Source organism: Culicoides brevitarsis, chromosome 3 (genome assembly GCF_036172545.1).
Source record: "Culicoides brevitarsis isolate CSIRO-B50_1 chromosome 3, AGI_CSIRO_Cbre_v1, whole genome shotgun sequence".
In the NCBI taxonomy this organism is placed as follows: domain Eukaryota; kingdom Metazoa; phylum Arthropoda; class Insecta; order Diptera; family Ceratopogonidae; genus Culicoides; species Culicoides brevitarsis.
The window spans coordinates 17,234,588-17,254,961 of record NC_087087.1 but is presented as its reverse complement, the minus strand read 5'-3'; the positions used below and the strand labels follow the sequence as shown (position 1 = coordinate 17,254,961).

The following is a 20,374-nucleotide window of genomic DNA, read 5'->3' as shown; positions in this document are numbered from 1 at the left end:
GAAAATCAATTTAAACAATATTTAAAGAAAATTTAGTTAATTTTTTAAAAAAAATTTAAAATTTTAAATAAATTTCTTTTTAAATTAAATTTTAATTAAATTATTTTTTTTTAAAATTTTTCAGGAACTATTTTTTTTAATGTAAAATTAACCAAAAATATAAATTAAAATTTAAAAAAAATTATTAAAAAAATATTTTACTTAAAATTTCCTTTGTTAAGTAAAAAATTGGAAAAAGCAAGATAAAAACTCTTCAAAATACTAAATTTTATTTTTTTTTCTTATTTTTCACAGGTATTCTGAATTTTTTTCAACCTTCTTAGAAATATCTTTCGAGATATATTTTTTTCACAATTTCACCTCCGTTCATCATTTTAGCAGCACAGACAACATATTATGACACAAACTTAGAACATACCTAGTAATATTTAATTGAAAATTCTAGTATGCAATTTATCATCAACATTACAACTTTATTAACTCGTAACATACTATAACAAGATACGCTGCAGGACTTTCTTGTATGAAGGACGGAAAACAGAGAGAGAGTTGGAGGGTAGATCCAGAAACATTATTAAATAATAAAGTTTTCATTGCTCGTCATGCATATGCTGTCGTCGTTGACAAGAAGACCCGAAAAAAAATGATAACAGTTTTATAACGAAAAAGTGTCCAACAAAATAAAACAAAACGATGACACAGCTGCCGATGATACGATGCCGAAAGTACCCCCCATTAAAGTATAAAAGAGAATAAAAAAAATTCTTCTACGTTTGTTCATGCTTTTAAAAAATTTATCGACACATTTTTCGGTGAAAATTGAATTTTTATCTCTTTAACAGGGATTGATCTTTTATTATGTTCCATAGATTTTTTGATGATGATATTAATTTTACTATCTCTGATTGAAAATCATAAAAATAAAAAAAAATACACCTACCTTGTTATGCAAAGGCATCGCTGCCAATGAACCCTGACGACGACGATGATGATGTGCCGTCTTCAATGTCGTCGTTCACATAAAATTTATTATATTACACAAAATTTAACAAATTTTGTCGCTTTTCATCGTTCATTTCGCATCTCCTTTAGCATCGCGTCTGATATCCCACCGATTTTTAACGAGAAATTTTTGACAGTTTTTGATCGAAGGTGATGTGACGCGTACCAAATGAAGCCAGACAACAGTTAGCTTGAATTTGTTAAAAATAAAAATGAATTAGCTGGGAAGGTTAATGGCATGACAGGCAAAAAAAGGAAGCAAATAGGAGACAAACAGGGCGGGTAATAAATTTATTTCTAAATATATTGACGAGAAGATTTTTTTTAAAGGGAAAAATTTATTCAGTCAAGTAAATTAAACCCTTGTGCTGTAAAAAAAAGCCTATTTGGAGGAAGGGATAGGGGAAAATTAAATTTTTTACTTGATTAAACAATTGAAGAGTTGTTGTACAAGACTGATATATCGTTTAAATTAGAATTTTTCGAAAATTGGGTGACGGTTCCTGAATCGTTCGAACGGGAAATTGCTTTTTTACGCGATAAAAAATGCGATAAAATATTTTATTTATATTTATATTTATATTTATATTTATATTTATATTTATATTTATATTTATATTTATATTTATATTTATATTTATATTTATATTTATATTTATATTTATATTTATATTTATATTTATATTTATATTTATATTTATATTTATATTTATATTTATATTTATATTTATATTTATATTTATATTTATATTTATATTTATATTTATATTTATATTTATATTTATATTTATATTTATATTTATATTTATATTTATATTTATATTTATATTTATATTTATATTTATATTTATATTTATATTTATATTTATATTTATATTTATATTTATATTTATATTTATATTTATATTTATATTTATATTTATATTTATATTTATATTTATATTTATATTTATATTTATATTTATATTTATATTTATATTTATATTTATATTTATATTTATATTTATATTTATATTTATATTTATATTTATATTTATATTTATATTTATATTTATATTTATATTTATATTTATATTTATATTTATATTTATATTTATATTTATATTTATATTTATATTTATATTTATATTTATATTTATATTTATATTTATATTTATATTTATATTTATATTTATATTTATATTTATATTTATATTTATATTTATATTTATATTTATATTTATATTTATATTTATATTTATATTTATATTTATATTTATATTTATGCAAAACATGTTTATGCAAAAATGTATATTATATTTATATTTATATTTATATTTATATTTATATTTATATTTATATTTATATTTATATTTATATTTATATTTATATTTATATTTATATTTATATTTATATTTATATTTATATTTATATTTATATTTATATTTATATTTATATTTATATTTATATTTATATTTATATTTATATTTATATTTATATTTATATTTATATTTATATTTATATTTATATTTATATTTATATTTATATTTATATTTATATTTATATTTATATTTATATTTATATTTATATTTATATTTTATTTATATTTATATTTATATTTATTTTTGGTTATAATATTTTTTATTAAAGCTAAAAACTAAAAGCTGAAATGACTAAAAATTTCCTCTTAAAAACTCATTTTCTCAAACAAAGAAAAATAATAAAAAAAACCATCTCAAATTTTTGAGCTATTTGACCCGTGGGGCGTATCTTTAGGGCCATAAAAGAAGAACAAAAGCTCTCGGAAGATTTGTTTTTTTAAAATCCTTCCTCAATTTCGCCTAGATATGGACAAATCCCATGCATAAAAGAAGCAGATATAATAATCAAAATCATAAAGACAAAATCTTCATAAACTTATTACTCAATATAAAACCAGAAAATAACTTTTCTCGCTTCAACCCCTTTTTGTCATATCTTTATTTATCGCTCCTCTGACAAATGTGTCTCGTAATAAATTTAAAGAAGAAAATTCAAAATTTATTATCGCCATCATTTTTACGAGTTCTCGTGACAAACACATTTTTTTTCTTTCAGAAACACCTTTCCTGAGGTACTAATAATACTTTTATTACCAAACTAGCTTCTTTTCGGCACATGTCTCCTCCAGTTTTTTTTTTACATATATTGACTTGTGCCAACGTCTTTTTTCAGAATTCCAAAATAATAATAATTTTTATGATATTATCACATGTGACATCTTAAGAGATACGTTTTTTTTTCATGCCTTTCACATTTCTTGTCGTCGGCATCTTCGTCGAGTCATCCTTGAGTGATACACTCACATAAAATAAATGTAAAATGTCTATACAACTTTATATTAATAGCTTTAGAGTTGGAATGGAAGGGAAAAATGCAAAATATGTCGAGAGTCCCCAATGCGAATATTAAAGTAGACAACTTTACTTTTTCTTTCTTTTTCATCGTGTTTATCACATGTGAAGAAGCATTTCATGCATGCTGTACTTTAAAAAGAGAGATTTTGATTAGAAAAACTTCGTTGCATGCATGTGTATCTCCTTTTTTTTACAGCAAAAAATCTATGTCTCGCGATAAGACGTGGGAAATTACATTTTTTTGGCGTTTCTGAAGAAATTGTAGGTTTGAAAGTATATGATAAATAATCTACTTGAGACAGTAAACAATCCTACTGAAAAAAAAATTGAGCTTTATAATTTTTGTTTATCCTTAAAAAGTATCAAAAGTCCTAAAATTAACCAAAAATCAAAGGTCAAGTAAAATTTTTTGACTTTTTTTCCTAGAAATATTTGTCTAAGTTAAATAATCAAAAAAAATTTACTTAACCTTCGATTTTTGACCAATTTCGGGACTTTTGATCAGGGTCGAAAATTCTTTAAGTCGAAAGAAAACTTAATGGTTTTGCTCAAAACTTTTGGTTAAACTTTTCTTAAGTTAAACTTTTTCAAAAATCAATTAAGAAAAAATTTAAAACTTCATTTCTCAAAAAAAATCATTTTTTTCCATTGGTTTTTTTTTGCTGTAAATTAGTCTCTCAGGCAAGAAATAAACCAGGGCTGCAAAACTTATTAAGTCAAAAGTCGAATCCATTTGACTTATGACTTAAGCTTAAGTAAAAGTCACAAAAGTTTGACTTAAGTCAAATTATTTGACTTCATTTACCAAAATTTTTAAAAAAATTTCAAAAAAATTGGAAATTTTTGTCAAAAAATGGTCAAAATTTCAAAAAAACATTTTACTTTTGACTTAATTTTACTTTTACTTTAACTTAAGCTTTTGTCAAAATTCAATTAAGTTAAAAGATTCTTTTGACTAAAACCTGAGTTAAAGTTTAAGTCACATAAGTTTTTGAAGCTTAAGTTTAAGTCATAAGTTTTTGCAGACCTGAATAAAACTAATTACGATTTTTATGAAAAAATTAATTTTTTGGAAAAATAAAGTTTTCAATTTTGACTTAATTGACTTTTAAGTTTGACTTAAGAAAAAGAAAATTTGCTCTTACTTTCGATTTTTAAGCCAAAAGTCAACTTAAATATTCTCAAGCATTAAGTCTTATTTTGACTTAAAGTATTTTCAACCCTGTTTGCCCTTCTTTCGACCTTCATAAGATTTTTGATCCTTCAAAAATATCAAAAGTCCCAAAATTGACTCATTTTGAGCAAATTTAGGACTTTTAATAAATTTGAAGGATCAGATTCATTTTTTTTCTTCAGTAGGACTGTTAAAAGATCATTTTTTTACATACCCGAAGACCTAAAACTTCTAAAGAAAAGGTAAAAATTTGTTTTTTTTTTATTTAAATAAAATGCGAGACGTAAATTTTTTACTGTGTTCCGTCACAAAGACCTGTAAAATACAACAAAGTGACAAAGTTTCAGATAAAAGCACACAACGAGTAATGATATCAGATATCACATATTTTTTTTTCTTTTCACAGCACATGAAATATGAAAGAACAAGCGAACTGAGTGCTAGAACGCACGGTGAAAGCTGTCTCTTGAGTGTCATAATATGGAGAAATATGTACTTCTAATATCAAGATAAGCCTCTTTTTCTGTGTATTCCCTGCCAAATCCATGATTTTAGGTGTAATAATGTGTCGTCGACAGACGAAGACGACGAAGGAAAAGTAGCAAAATTAAAATAGTTCACATCAAAGACGAATGACGACGACAACGAAGCGAAATCATAAAACTACGATATCAGGAAAATTTTATCTTTCGATGATTATTTGCGAAAACTCACAGCCGGTATCTGTGTCAAACTTATTAGATAAGTGAAGTTACGTGTGTGCATTCCCGCTCGATACCTACCGCAGAAATTTATGACAATTTCCCGCAATTTTTCACAACATTTCTATATACGGCGAATGTTGTGCCAAACGAAAAGGCAACTTTTGTGCACAGTTGCAAACTTTTCAGCAGGTGATTGAAAACTAATTTTAAAAGTGTCACGCTTTTTTGGTCGATGTGCAACCGATAACTAGGTGAAACTTTTTTTTTTATTTTTGGCGTGTGTAGTAGTTTGATTTTGCTTGTCTAGCAACATGGCTTCGAGGGAGTTTTCAATTTTTATTTTTAGTTTTCATTATCTTCGTTCCGTTGTGCGTTTGCGATTGCCACTGGGACTTTTTAAGGAAGTTTTAGTTTTGCGACGTCGTCAGTCGTGCGATGCAACGAATGACATTAGATTGTCGACATTGTGCCTCATGAGGAAAGGAATCGGCGTGATGTGTGTTTGGAGGAGTTTTATCTGGGTGAAGTTGGAGTTTTAAAAAGTGAGGAGTATCATAAAGGTAAGTCATTTAATATCTAATTTTGAAACTCAAGTACGATTTTCTGAAATTTTTAAACTTTATATTTTTCAGATTTTTAATTAAATTACAATAATTCTGGTAAGTTTGAAACGAAATTGAAATTCATTATACTTATAGTAAAATGTTTATTAATGAGGCAGGAAATGAATTTCATAAGTTATATACAACAGTTCTTAACTCTCATTAAATCAGAGGTACTTGTTGACATTAAGGACTTAGATACATATTTGCAATTAGAAGACTTGAAAGTGCGTTAAAGTCGTGTAAAAGCCACAGTTTGTAAATTTAACAGATTTAACGTTTAAAAAATTAGTACAAATTGGTATGCACAAGGTTTGACATTAAATTTCGAAAAGAGCAATGAGTTTATTGAAACCGTGGAGCAAAGACTAATAAGCAGGCCAAGGCTGCATGATCCCTAGCAAATAATATGCCTGTCAGAGGATGCAACAAAAATTGTGGAAATAAATAGTTTAGTGAATAACGGACCGGTTGAGCAAGTAGAATTAAGAAAGTAGAAAGGTAACCAGCCTGTTTGAAAAGCTCACATATTTAATAAAGTACCACAAGGAACTTAAGATCCAGAGCATCTACGCTTAGCCCAACTTAATTTTTTATTTCGTAATTAAAAAACGATGAAAGATGATAAAATTCAAGTAATCCTGCTCCAAATTCTTAAATTCGGACATATTTTACATTGAAACGATTCTCATTAAAACTTAATTCACATAACTACAGTACAAAAAATACAAAAATGAGTTTGAAAAGGAGTGTAGAAGAACATCCATGTATTTGGCCCAAGTCAGCTCTATAAGATTATTAATTTCATTGAGGGATTCTATGACTGCACTTATCTGAAAATCTTATAAAAAGGAGTTTTTTGTAAAACCCATAAAGCTGTTAGTTAAGTCTAGTTAAGCACTTCCAGAAAGACCAATGCTACTTAAAATAATCAATTTCCATTCTTCAAAAAAATCAATACGATAACTTCACCCAGACCCATCTTCCTCAACAACAATAAAAATACTCATTACAAGTTTATCGTTCCCATCCAAGAAGAAGAAAAAGAGCAAAGAGGCACAAAAACTACGGTTGGTAAGTTGGCGGCGACATGGCATTCTCTAGAAGCACAGGAAGAAGTATAAAAAATTAAAAGTTTTACTTACCTCTCCTACTTTCTCCCTTATTTTCCTTCAACATCTCTTGAACGTATCCTCGTTCCAATTATTGTGTCGGTATACTTCTCTGCTTATTTCTTATCTTCTCGAATAAATAGGAAAATATATATTTCCTTCTGCTTCTAATTGCATATCATCACGATACACATAACAAGAGCGTCACATAACTTCCACTTCCTCGTTCGAGATGATACGAGGGATGTAAGTACGAAGTTTTAAAACAACTAATTTTTATTTTTTGTTCATTTTTATTCATTCATCTCATTTTATTCTTATTCCTATTTATTTTATATATTTTTTTCTTTTCTTTTATGTTACTATCATGCTTTTTTTGTCTTAAACTCTTGTATCATCATCATTCGTTTCGAGTTTTTTTTTCTTTATACACCAACCATTTCATCGTATTTTAAATTACATTTTTTTTTCTTTTTTTTTACTTTCTATAATAATCGTGTCATGTGTATTTATTTACTTTTCTCTCTTATCATTTACAACGTTCCTAATCTTACAGTTATATATAAATAAATAACACCTAGCACGAAAAGCTAATATTTAAATTCTGTGTTTTTTTACGTACTCTTTTTTTTTTGCTTTTTATTTTTACTTCTTTTCATGATTAATATAAATCTCTTACTTCAACATAATTTATTTCCCTTTTTTTCGTGCTTCATGTACGCTTTCTATACAATACACAGAATTAATATTATTTACATTTTCTTCGTCACGATACCTTTATTTAGTAGTTTTTCTTTTGTTTCCTAAATATTAAAGTTAAGAGATGCACCTGTTTCCTTTCATCTAATGATTTATAACGTAAGTGACGAGACATAATTTAATTAATATAATGATATAATTTTACTATTTTTTTTTTAATAAAATTTTAATTATTATTATTTCTTACATTTTTTTCGTAACTTTAATTTTATTATTTTCAATATTATTTATAATAATAGTAGTGAGTTGATGTTTATTTAGTCAATATAATATTTTTTTTTTAATTATATATATTTTTTTATAGAAACATTACAACTTGTTATATTTTTTTTATTTTTAGTACAGAATGTGTGAGTTTTTTTTTGTGAATTTTTTAACAAGGAAATCGTTAAAATATTTTTTTTTGTAATTACATAACTTAGTTATAATTTTTTTTCTACAACTTCTTAGATTTTATCATATATGTTATATAGTTTTTTTTTCAAAATTAATCAGTCTTTGATAAATGGAAAATTTATCATACATTTATTATTATTATAACTTTTCTATATATATATTTATTTTATATATGTATGTATATAAATCTGTGTAATTATAATAATAATAATAATTAACGTCTCTGTCGTTTCCTAATGAGTTGCATGTATAAAATTTTTGATACTCTTCTAGGTTGTTTCAGTTGTTTTAATGATACGATGGATGTTACATACATCCTGAGGGCAAAATTTAACACAAAATTTTACGTTGTGTGAGATTATCTATCGTATAGTGAACGTTTTGTGTTAGTATTAATAATTGAATTAGTCTAGGAATTATATCTTTTTTGTTGTAGCAGTTGTTGATGTAACAAAATTTTAAGCACACATCATCTTAAGGAAATAATATGAGGGTGATGTAATAAGGAAACGTGTTTCACATTTTAATGAAGAAAATTAATTTTAAAGATTTTTAAAGAAAATTAATAAATTTTTGATTAATTTAAAAGAATCAATAAAATCTTCAAAAGTTTTAAATAATCAAAAAAAATCAAAAAAATAATTTGGAATAAAAATATTTAAAATTTTTTTAACAATAAAATTAAATAAAATTTATTTGAAAACATTTTTACCGTTTAATTTTTTCAATATTTAAAATTCGAAAAAAAAACAATTGAATTTTAAATATTGAAAAATTATAACGGTAAAAATATTTTCAAATTAATTTTATTTAATTATTTTAAATTAAATTAATAATTTAATATCAATTAATTAATTTAATTAAAAAAATAATAACGATATATTAAATAATATTTTTTTTAATTTATTAATTAATTAATTATTTTTATTATTTTTTAAATTTATTTTTAATTAATGAATGAATTCTATAAATATTTAAAATGATTAGAATAATTTTAAACAAAATTAAAATTATTTAAATAATAAAATTTTATTTGTCATATTTTTTGACATTTATTAAATTAAAAAATTTTTAGAAAAAAAAAATTATTAATTATCAAAAGTTTTAGTTAAAAATGACTCAAAAATATTATTTTCTTTAAAAATACATTTTTAGCAATTATTTTAACTGTCAAAATTCTCATTTCCATAAAATATTAATTTTATTTTATGACTTTTGAAAATTATGTTAAAACTGAAACATTTTCGTTCATTACACCTTCCTTTAAAACAAAATTATGCGAAGAAGAAGACGTCTAAGCTCATCTTTTGCAACATATATGTACGTCATCATTATTTTTCGTTTCCGGGACGAGAAAATCAATAAATATTTCAGGGTGTGTTGTCAGAAATGTTTAAAATAATTCAATTTTGACGAAGAGAAGACGATGAAAAGGAAAAAAAATATCCGAGATTTTCCTTCGAACTTAATCAAACGAAGTGGGATGAAAATTAGTTTAAAAGGTTAGTTAAACATGAAAATGGAACAGAAAGAAAATTATGTTAATTAAAGTTAAAATTAATTGGATTTAAATTACATTTTAATTGTATCCTCGCAATTGATTTCGTTACACGTGCAGGCAAGCGAAAAATTCTTTTAAATGAAAAAAAAATCAACTAGGCGTCTCCACCAAGAAACCTCAAAACCGCAAAATTATGAATCTGTTCGAAGAATATCTGAACGATTTCCACTCATCATCTTTCATTAAATAAATAAAGGTGGAATTGATAAAGAATCCCTTGAGCAATTAATTTACCCTTAATTTGATTATTTGCGAAAATCCACATATTTCTCCGCGTCTCTCATCATATTCGTTTTCCGCGAATATCATCAAATTTTCATCTCGTCTCTCTTGTTTCGTCTTCGTTTTTGTTCACATGTCGGTGGCGGCGTTGTTGTTGATGAAAACATTTTTCCCATCAATTGAAGTTCGACATTATCACAACCGACAACATATATATTTAGATATATATAACAGAAAAATATTACTCTTAATCACCAATAAAACGCTTTTCTACCAGTGCCATCATCATAACAACAAAAATATTTGTGATGATGAAGAAAAAGTTGGAATTTTCTCTCTCTTGGGTTTTCATGCGAAAAAAATTTTGTTAGAGCGCTTTTTTTTTGACAATTTATCAAAAAATACTGAATATACTTTTGAAATCTCTTGGGGAAATTTTATCAAAAAATTTAATTTTTATAAATGTTTAAAATTTCAAAAAAATTTTTTTTTATTTTTTTCAATAATTTTTTTTAACAAAATTTTATTTTATTTTTTTAATTTCAAAAATATTTTTTTTATAAATTATTTAAAGTATTAATTAAAGTTTGTTTAAAAAAATTTCAAAAACATTTTTTTGTAAATTATTTAAACTGATGCAAAAATATTTTTTTATTTAATTAAAATTTTGATTTTAACAAATTTTATGAAAAAAAAATTAAATTTTCGATTTTAAAAATTAAGAAAATTTTTTTTATTAAATTTTCGTAAGTAAAAATATATATTTTAAAAAAGTTGGGAAATAAATTTTAAGTGATTTATTTTTAACCTTAAGTATACGTTTAAGTTAAAATTCAATGATTTTGAATTAAAAGAATTTTTCAACCCTGAATAAAACCAAAAATTGAATAAGCATTGATTTTTGATTGAACTCAATTTTCGGTCTGGAAAAATAAAATATTTTTCAAAATCGACTTAAAAACTTTTTTTGCTTTTATTCTGCATAATTGATGAGACAGACAGACAAACCCAATTTTTCCGAGAAATCAACAAACAAAAAAAAAATAAAAATTTATTGTTTGTTGGTTTGTGCTGTCTGCGTGAATGTTTGTTTACCGCCACTTTTCTTGCGTTTATGTGTTAAAAAAAAATAAAATATGAAGAAAAAAAAGTAATAATAATATTATCGTTATCGTTGCCTAGAGACAAAACATACTTTTTAATGTGTTCCTTTTATTATGTGGTAATAATTTATCAGCAACATTATTATTGATCATCATCAACTTTTGCCAACAACATGAATCATGAATGGAAATTTGAAGAGAAAAAAAGTAAAGTACTGTGTCACAAGAAAATAAAAGTTAATCTTTCTTTTGTTTGTGTGTTTTTGGTCCAATTCATAGAATTTTTTTTTTTTTTTTTGTTTTGTTATTATTACATTATTTTATTATTATTTGTGTTGGTGCTACCTCATAAAAAATTAGTGTGTAGGTGGTTTTTTGCTGTTAATGTATTTACAAAAATCTGTACTGTACAAAGTTTGACCGGGGTTTTAAAAAAAGAGTAGAAAACAAATTAAATAAACTTTCAACTTCTTGTGTCAACAATCCCAGAGAATCACATTAATCACAATCCAGTCGACGACAACAGAGGAAACAAGGGCGATGCAATTATTAAAAATGTTTTCGATTTCAAAGATCTTCAAATCGGCTTCAAAACTAATCATTTTTAAAAAAATTTTTAATAGTTTTGTGAAGGTCGAAACATTTTTTGAAGTCAATGCAAATCGATTTAAAATTTTTCTTTGAGAAAAACTCAAAAAAAGTGGATTTTTGACTAAAAAGCTAAAAAAAATAAAAAAAAATTGTTTTTAATTGGTTTTTTCTATCAAAAAAGCTTTTTCAAAAAACTTTTGTCATTAAAATTAATTAACTTTTAAATTAATTAAAGTTTCAAAAGTAAAAGCTTAAATTTTAATTTTTAATTGAAAAAAAAAATTACTTATTTAAAAATTATTAAGTAAAAGTTACTTAAAAATTTATTTTTAAAAAGCTTTTAGTTTTTTCTTGACATAAAGTATTTTCGACCCTGCTAAAACTAATTGATTTTTTCTCATATTAAGAGAAATTTTACTAAATGGCTTTTAATTAAAATTAATTTAATTCAATTTAGTATAGGAAACTAAATATAATTAATTAACTTTTTCTCGTAGAAGGATTTAAAGAGAAAAAAAAATTAATTAATTACTTAAATTAATTAATTTAAAATAAATTATTAAGAATGTCTTTCTACGATTTTGACACGTAGATTCATTTTTAAATTTTTTTTTTTCATTTTTGTTAATTTTTTTACAATTTTTTTTAGTCAAAATTAAAAAAAAATTAATAAAAATTAACCAAAAATTAAAAAAAAAATTGATCACGTGAGTTGAAAAAAATTCTCTATTTAATAAAGAATGTCCTATTTGATAAATTGAAAAAAATCTGAATTATTTCATGTAGGTAATTAAATAATTTTGCCTTGTTTTAATTTTTTTTCGTATTTTGATGAAGTAAAAAAATTTTTTTTATTTATTTTTTCATTTCTTAATTTTTGTTCTTTTTCTTTTAAATTTGTGATGATAATCTTTTCTTAAGACTTTTTCATTAAAAGTTGAAATTAAAAATTAATTAAATTAATCGGATTTTTTTTTTTTTAAATAAGGCTGCTCCAAATTTATTTCGAACTTTTTGTCCCAAAAACTATTTTTCAAAATGGAATTGAAAATTTTCAAAAAAAAATTTGGATAATTCTTTGAAACAATATGAAAAAAGACAAAAAACGGTAAATTTTGATGAAATTTTCAATTTTTTTTTATTTTGCCCCATTGGATTTTCGACTTTTGAAATGGGGCATGGGACAAAAAGTTTAAAAAAAAAATTTGGAGCGGCCTAATTAAATAAATTTTTAATATTTTCTTACATTTTAGACATTCAATATAAAATATTGCTCCTCAGAATTCCTCAATAATAAATAAAAATGAGAAATCGAAAACATTTTTGATAATTGCCTCGACCCCAACTTGGTAGGTAGTCGTCCCAAGTGTATTGTGCTCGATAAAAAAAAGCAAAATAAAAAAATTATGATTTTTCCGTTCCTAGGTAGTAATTCAGGGGAATTAGCGTCACACCCGTAATTCATCCATCATCATTGCGTTGCTAGTTTGCTGCTGATGCTGATGCTGGTGCTGATGACTCGCATTCAGATTCGATTTCGAGCAATTTTTCTTCGTTAACGTGCCACAATTCCCCCCAATTAGCGTCAGTGTGTGTTGTTGCGACATCATTGACGCGTCTCCGCCATTTCCGCTGCCCGATTTGATGTGTTTGGGCGGCGGCGGAGCCCGGATATCCGCAAATTCGGGCGGCGGCTGGTGCTGATGATGTTGCATGGCGTGCGCGTGATGCGCCAAAATTGTCGACGGATCGTTTTTCGCGTGGATCGTGAGACTTTCCAAGTCGCCGCAAATGTTATTCGGCATTTGGCCGTTTTCGGGGCGTTTTTTGGGCCCATGAAAGGGTTCCGTGAGCCGCGTTTTGTCTCGTTGGTAATAAACGCCCGCGAAAATCAAAACGTTGAGGATGAGCAAGCTGCATCCGATGGCAATTGTGACACTTAAGGCAGTGCTGTAGGCGGCAAAGCCATCTTCTTGCGGTGCATTTGTTCCGCTCTGCTGCCCAAACTCGTCGTTCATGTCGACGTCGCCCGCAGCAGGTATTTGCTTTTGTTGCACCGTAGCGCGCGACGACGCATTACCGCCATACGAGATATTCAAAAAGGGAAAAATGCTGCCGATCGTTTGCACGGAGCTATTCAGGGGCGGATTCAGGGGTTTCACCGTCGAACTGAGCATCAAATCTTCGTCCGCCTCTAAGCTGTGATGCGAATTAGGAACGTCGTCGCCGCCCGGCTTGTGCAAGTCCGGCACGAGATTCAGCCAGAACGAAAGACGGTGCGCACGGTAGTGATTTTTAATTTTGGGCTTGATATCTGTTGATGCCATGTGGCGCGCGCGTGATATAAAACAAACACGACAATTTAATTAGAAACAAACAAAATTAATTAGAGCATAAACAGCGGTTTACTCACCTAGATTCAAGTATTTTTTGTGCACGCTCTCGTACGGGACCCACTCGAATGTTTTTACACGTTTTTGGTGTTGCTGCGAATCAGGTGTGCCCTGGTCACTCGGGTTCCTGTTCAATTAAAAAAAAAATATTTGTTTGAGCAATTTTCATGGGAATTTGGTTTTGTCATGAAAAAAGGGAGAAATAAAATAGATGAAATTCATTTTTTTTATTTTTTGCTTACCCGGTTCGCACGAAATTCGACCAGTATGCCATGACAACTTCTGACAGCGCAACCTCGGACTTTGTGTAGTTGCGAGGAAAATGATTAAAACCACCAACTAATGGTGCACCGAAAATGTAGGGAAGGTCATCGCCATGCACACATCCTTGACGCTGTAATAAAGGTAGGAATTTATTTTTTTAAATATTTTTTTTTATTAATGAAAAATAATATTTCAATAATTATTTTCTAAAAATTAGTGGAATTTTTTTGTTCATAAAAATATTTATTTTTATTTCTGAAAAATATTAATTTAATTATTTTAAATTTAAAAAAATTACAGACTTTAAAAAAAATTATAAAAAATTAAAAATTTTAAATAATTCATTTTTTTATAAAAATAAAGGTTCTTAAATTATTTTTTATTTTTTCAATAAAATATTTTTTTTATTTTTTTTTTATATTTTTTTTATTTTTTTTTTAATATTTTTATATATTTAAAATTAAACTTGAACTATTCCTTTAATAGGTTTTGAACTATCGATTCAGGAATATATTGACGACGATGTTCAGAACAAATTTTGACGACGCATATTTTTCGGCATTTTATCAAAAATTTCACAAAACATTTTCAGTTAATAAAATATTTTTTTTATTTTTTTTTATATTTTTTTTAATTTTTTTTTTTAATATTTTTATAATTTAAAATTAAACTGAAAAATAGGTTTCAAGAATTTTTGTATTAAAAAACAAAATTTACCAATAATTTTCTTCTCTAAAAAAATTGTCAAAAAACTTTTTTTTTATAGTTATTTTTATGAATTTTTTTTTTAAGTTAAAATTTTTAACTTGAAATACTTTGAGATCAATTTAAATTATAAAATTTCAATATAGATACCACAAAAACAACTAAAATATTGATTAATGGCCAAAAAATGTTTAAATTTTGTCATTTTGTATGAAAAAGTCTTTCAAAACTTTTTTTTTATTTTGACCCCATTTTGAAAAACATCTTTTGGGACAAAAACATCGAAAAAAAAATTGGAAAGGCCTAAGTTAGCAAATTTTCGATGGAGCGAAGAGAAATTTTTTTTTGTTTCGTACTTATCGGAATTAATTTTGAATATCTCAAAATTTATAAGATTTTTTGGTAAATTTTTTATTTCTTCTAAAGGTTTTTTTTTTAATTTTTATCAAGTTTTAATCAAAGTTTAAGTTTAAAAAAAATTATAATATTTTAAAAATATTAATATTCTTAATTTTTATTTTTTTTTTTAATTTAATTTTCGTAGTATTTTAAAGTCATTATAGATCTTTTAACAAACCTTTGAAAAAATAAAATCAAAAAAAATTTTGAAACGACTTTTTTGACGAATTGTAAATTATGAAATTTTCTATTTTTATTTTTTCTAAAAACTGGTAAATCATTTAAAAAACTGAAAATTTTTATTAAAAATTATGATTAGGTATTTTAACTTGTAAAAAATAAACGTCGATAAAATTCTGAGAACTTCATCTAGTCATCTAGTATTCAACATTGGAATTGATTGCAATTGATTTCCATCACATGACATAATCTGTCACGATTCACGCTTTATAATCTCTATTAATACTCGTTTCAGTTCAGTTAACAATTTCTGCCGTTATTCCAAAACCACACAGACATGAAACCATGGAAACTGCTAAAAACTACGACAAAATCATTCCAAGCCTCGCTAAATCGAATTGATGAAAAGAATTCCAAAAACGAATGAATTTCACTGGAATTCATCAAAGCTGAAAAAACACAAACTGAATATCTGATCCAATATTTTTCTACGCATTTTCATCTCGAATTTTTTTTCTCGAGAATCAAAACCGAATTGTGGCAAAAAAAAACTGCCTAACGAAGTATTTTTTCAAATCGTCCTCATTTAACGTTGAAAACACTTTTAAAGTCCGACAAGACAGATAGCACTTTGAATGCATCCATTATCACTGCGAAAAATGCTCATTTACTTCTCCAACACATGTTAACAACAAACACTAACGAGGAAAGATCCATGAAATTAAAAAACCACAAAAGCTTATCTCAACTGCTTCATTTTCATGTTTGTCTATTTTTTTTTTCCTTCTTCTCACTGCTCTCAAATGTTAATGACTTCATTTGTTATTCTCTGTGCGAAAGGATCTTTATCTCGACTTCCTTTTCATCTATTAAATTACAGGTCGACTACGTAGACGTCCATCAAAATCCTTTTCAATTTATTTAACTCTTCAACCGAAACATTACTCCGTTTTATGTGCGAAATAATAGCAATAATAATATCAACAAAAATAAAAGGCAAAGGCAACTATCAAACAAAAAGAGCACAAAAAATAGTGGTTTTGCCAACATAAAACGATGTAACGTAATGAATTTTTACTTGAGCATGCCATGCTTTTGCCTTGGAACAAACAACAAAAAAAAATAAAATAAATACATTGAGATAAATGTGTAATAAAGCACATGTGTGTGTGTGTACGTGTGTGCGGTGTAAACACGACCACTCTTATAAAGTGCATGCAATATGATGAAACAAATGAAAAGTATTTTATGTCTGGCTTTGCGTGCGATATATGATACGTACTCGCTGCCCTACGGATTAAAAATAGTGAAAATAATCCTTTTTGGTTTTTTTTTAATACTTTTTTAGTGAAAAAAATGTTTTTTTTTAAGATCCTGAAAGTTTTTTTAATAAAATTTTAATAGGAAATTTTTTCAAGTTTTAATTCAAAAAAGTTAAAAAAATAGAAATTAAGAATAATTTCCTTTTAAATTTTAAAGAGCCTTATTTTTTAAGCCCCATGATTTCATAAAAAGCCATATAACCCACTGATTTGAGGGATTAATTTAACTTTTTTGGAGTTCATAATCTACCTACAGCCCTAAAAATTTAATTCTCTCAGAAGGTTAAAGGTTATTTGAACTTTAAGAACGCACTTAAAGACTATGTAAAATCTAAGTTTTATCAAAAGAAAGCCCAGAGAAAAAATGAACCAAAAATGAAAGTAAAATAATAAGATAAAAACAATCAAAAATATTGAAAAAAAGAAACGAAATCAAGTGTGAAACTGCCCTACATGAAATATCATCGAATATTGGAGCACCAAACAACAACAACAATATTTACCCCCTATGAGAAGTTAATTTAATCCATTGAATTGTTAATTGCATTCTTTGAAAGATTATTTTCCTTTTGATTCTTCTTTTTAGACCTCTCAAGGAATTATGGATTTACAACCACAAAGAATTTATTTGATTCCTTGAGAAATTATTTTCATCTTTGGAATGAGGACTAAATTTCTGACAATATGAGACCAATCACAATAAATTTCAATCGGATTCTTTTTACCCAAAGATCCTCTATGTTTGACGCTTTTGATTGGTCTCATATTGTCAGAAATTTTGACCTCTTTCCAACGATTCAAATATTTTATCAAGGTATTGAACTAATCCCTCGAGAGGCTATTTTAATACCTTGTAAAGCTGAAAAGAAGAATCAAGAAGGAATAAAATCTTTCGAGGGATTACCCAGTGGGACAAAATTACCTTTTTTAAGGCCCTGGGGTCTTAAAAATAAGGCCCTCAAACATTTACATGGAGAAATTTCGAAATTTTTAGTTTTTTGGAAATTTTTTTTTTCTTTTTTGTTTTTTCAAAAAAAAAAAAATAAAAATTTCGGAATTTCTCCATTTAAAAGTTTGAGGGCCTTTTTTTAAAGACCCCAGAGCCTTAGAAAAAGGTTTATTCGTCCCATTGGATAAATTAACCACTCAACGGGTTAAATTAACCTCCTGAATTTATTTATTGTTTGGAATAAATAAATGTGTCACTTTGTTAAAAGACGATAACATCCGAAAAGTTATAATCTTATAGCAATCATTGACTTTCTTGAGTTTTTCATTTCAGAATAAAACATCCATTCTTATCGAAACTGTTGAACTCTCAGCACCTTATAGTCAAAGTAAATTCACAGGTATGACATCAACTGGATAGTTGATCCGACTTTTAATCCTTGCATTCATACAGAATGGCTTTATTGATGCTGCAGAAATCTCATTTGGACATTTTCAGTCTTCTAATGGGGAAAATCCCATTCGTAATATTTCTCAAATAGTGATTTAGAAAGAAGCAAATTCTATGTGCTAAAACTTGTGAGGGACGATGGCTTTATAAATGAAACTTGGTTTTTCAAAATTAATATTTGTGACTTGTTGAAACTGATTTCAATTGAAGCCATCAGTTTCACGGCCGTTGAATGACTGAAGAAATTATTTGTTTTTCGCAATGATAATTGTAACTAAAAAGGTTGCTACGACCAACCAACGAAGTCGTTTGTTAGAGGATTTCCAAAACAGGAATTAGTGCCTCCAATCTTGTTCCTTTCCTGATCTAGATGATCAACTTCAAAAGAGGTTAAACAAATCTCTTCAGGAGTCATATTGACTCCTTTTCATTTTCACCCCTTTTCAATCCGCAGAGTACCTTCCCACATAAACTACACGAGAAAATTCGTTTGTTTTTTCGTGCTGTTGTTGATATGTTGTTGTGTAACGAACGGGCTTCCTATGAAATGTAAGAAGAATGTGTATGTCGGTTACATTGTCTGAATCGCCTGTCGTTGCCTCCTGCTACTCCTTCGTGCATCATTTGAGCAACATATCAAACACACGCTCTCTCTCATCGCATGTGCCTCACACACACACGGAGCATCATTGTGCAATTTTTCCGAAATAAAAGGAAAAGTTTCTAACCAGGGTAACATAAATTTTGTTATTAAACAATATTATATAATCCTCCGTATGAATGTGAGACGTGTGTGTGTGTATAATAAAAATAAAAAAGTTTTGCAATAAATTAAAAATGAAAAAAAAGTGTAGATATCTCGGTGCGGAGTAAAATTGCTTTGAAATAGCAGAAAAAGGATGTTTTTGAAATATATCTCCATATCATCGCATATTGTACAAATCCGAAATTCTCAAGTGGAAAAAAAATTAGGTTGGTCATTAGAGTCGTCTTGCGTTCTAAAATATTCCATTTCCGACATTCATCGCAATTTGCACTCTACTTTTGCCTAGCACACACACATTTTATCGTCATTTAATGGTTTTAATGTTTCGTATAAATATGCAGAGGAAAATAATTGAAATAAAAGTTTTTCCACTAAATAAAATTGCCATTCAAAAAACGACAGAGAGAGAGGATAAAACTTACTTGTGGAAAATCCCCGTATTTGCTCTGGTACTCGAACACATAAAAGTACGAATGACGTCGATCGACGGCATGCAGGTCAATGGTGTGCGTAGCTGGCGCGACAATTTGCGCATCACTTAGTGCCTCGACAGTTTCGTCGCGGATATTGATGGGATGTTGCACCGGACGTTCCCAGTCCGTGTATTCATTGATGATGGTAGCGAGAATTTCGTTCAAGTGGTAGCTGTAGGTGTTTTTCACGAACGATCGCAGGATTTTGGAACGACGATCTGGCTCAATTCCGTACTGCACGTCGTCCGAGTTGAAGACGAGATATGACTCGGCACGTGTTACGCCAACCATTAAGTCGTATCTGAAAAAAATGGAAATTTTTCGTTAGTAAATGCCTTGGAAAAAATTTTTAAAGTTGTTTGGACTGAATTTGAATAATTTAGAGAAGAATCAAAAAAAAAAGGTAATGAAGATCGATCAAAAATCAAAATATGGAAATACTTTTAAACTGGGCGCATAACCTATTGATAAAAAATTGGTCGAAAAATGATTAAATGTTTAAAATTGAATTTATTTCAGAACATTGCTCGAAATCAATTAAGGGCAACATGAACCTATGACGTGGATGTGTCAGCTCCTGAACGAACTAATAAATCATTTTTCCCTAACAGTTTCACAGGACTTGGATGGAAATTTTAGTTTTGGTGTTTCACGAACTAGATTTAAACAAATGGCTCTGGAACTGGCAACATCAGACAATTGGCTTGTCCGTCATCAAGCAATTCCTATCTTTTTATGTTATATATTATGACGACTGTAATGAAAAATACCTTACCAATCTGGACCAAGGAGAATAAGAGTCAAGATGCCGAAAAGAAAATGTGGCATGAGATTTTTTGATGCCCTATGGGCGAAAAACGGGTTAGATTGAA

The 20,374-nt window shown here is 27.0% G+C and overlaps 1 protein-coding gene across 1 annotated transcript in view; it reads right to left on the bottom strand.

Moving 5' to 3' along the window:
- Positions 1–12,905: 12,905 nt before the first annotated feature.
- The window catches only part of LOC134834239 (neuroligin-4, X-linked), a 37,608-nt gene continuing 30,139 nt past the window's right edge, over positions 12,906–20,374 (bottom strand). Inside the window, exons 7-10 of the mRNA XM_063848826.1 lie at positions 19,452–19,803; positions 14,237–14,388; positions 14,015–14,121; positions 12,906–13,915 (exon numbers count right to left, since the gene is read on the bottom strand). Coding sequence (XP_063704896.1) covers positions 13,050–13,915; positions 14,015–14,121; positions 14,237–14,388; positions 19,452–19,803 — 1,477 coding nt within the window. The 3' untranslated portion in view covers positions 12,906–13,049. The remainder of the gene's footprint in view (positions 13,916–14,014; positions 14,122–14,236; positions 14,389–19,451; positions 19,804–20,374) is intronic.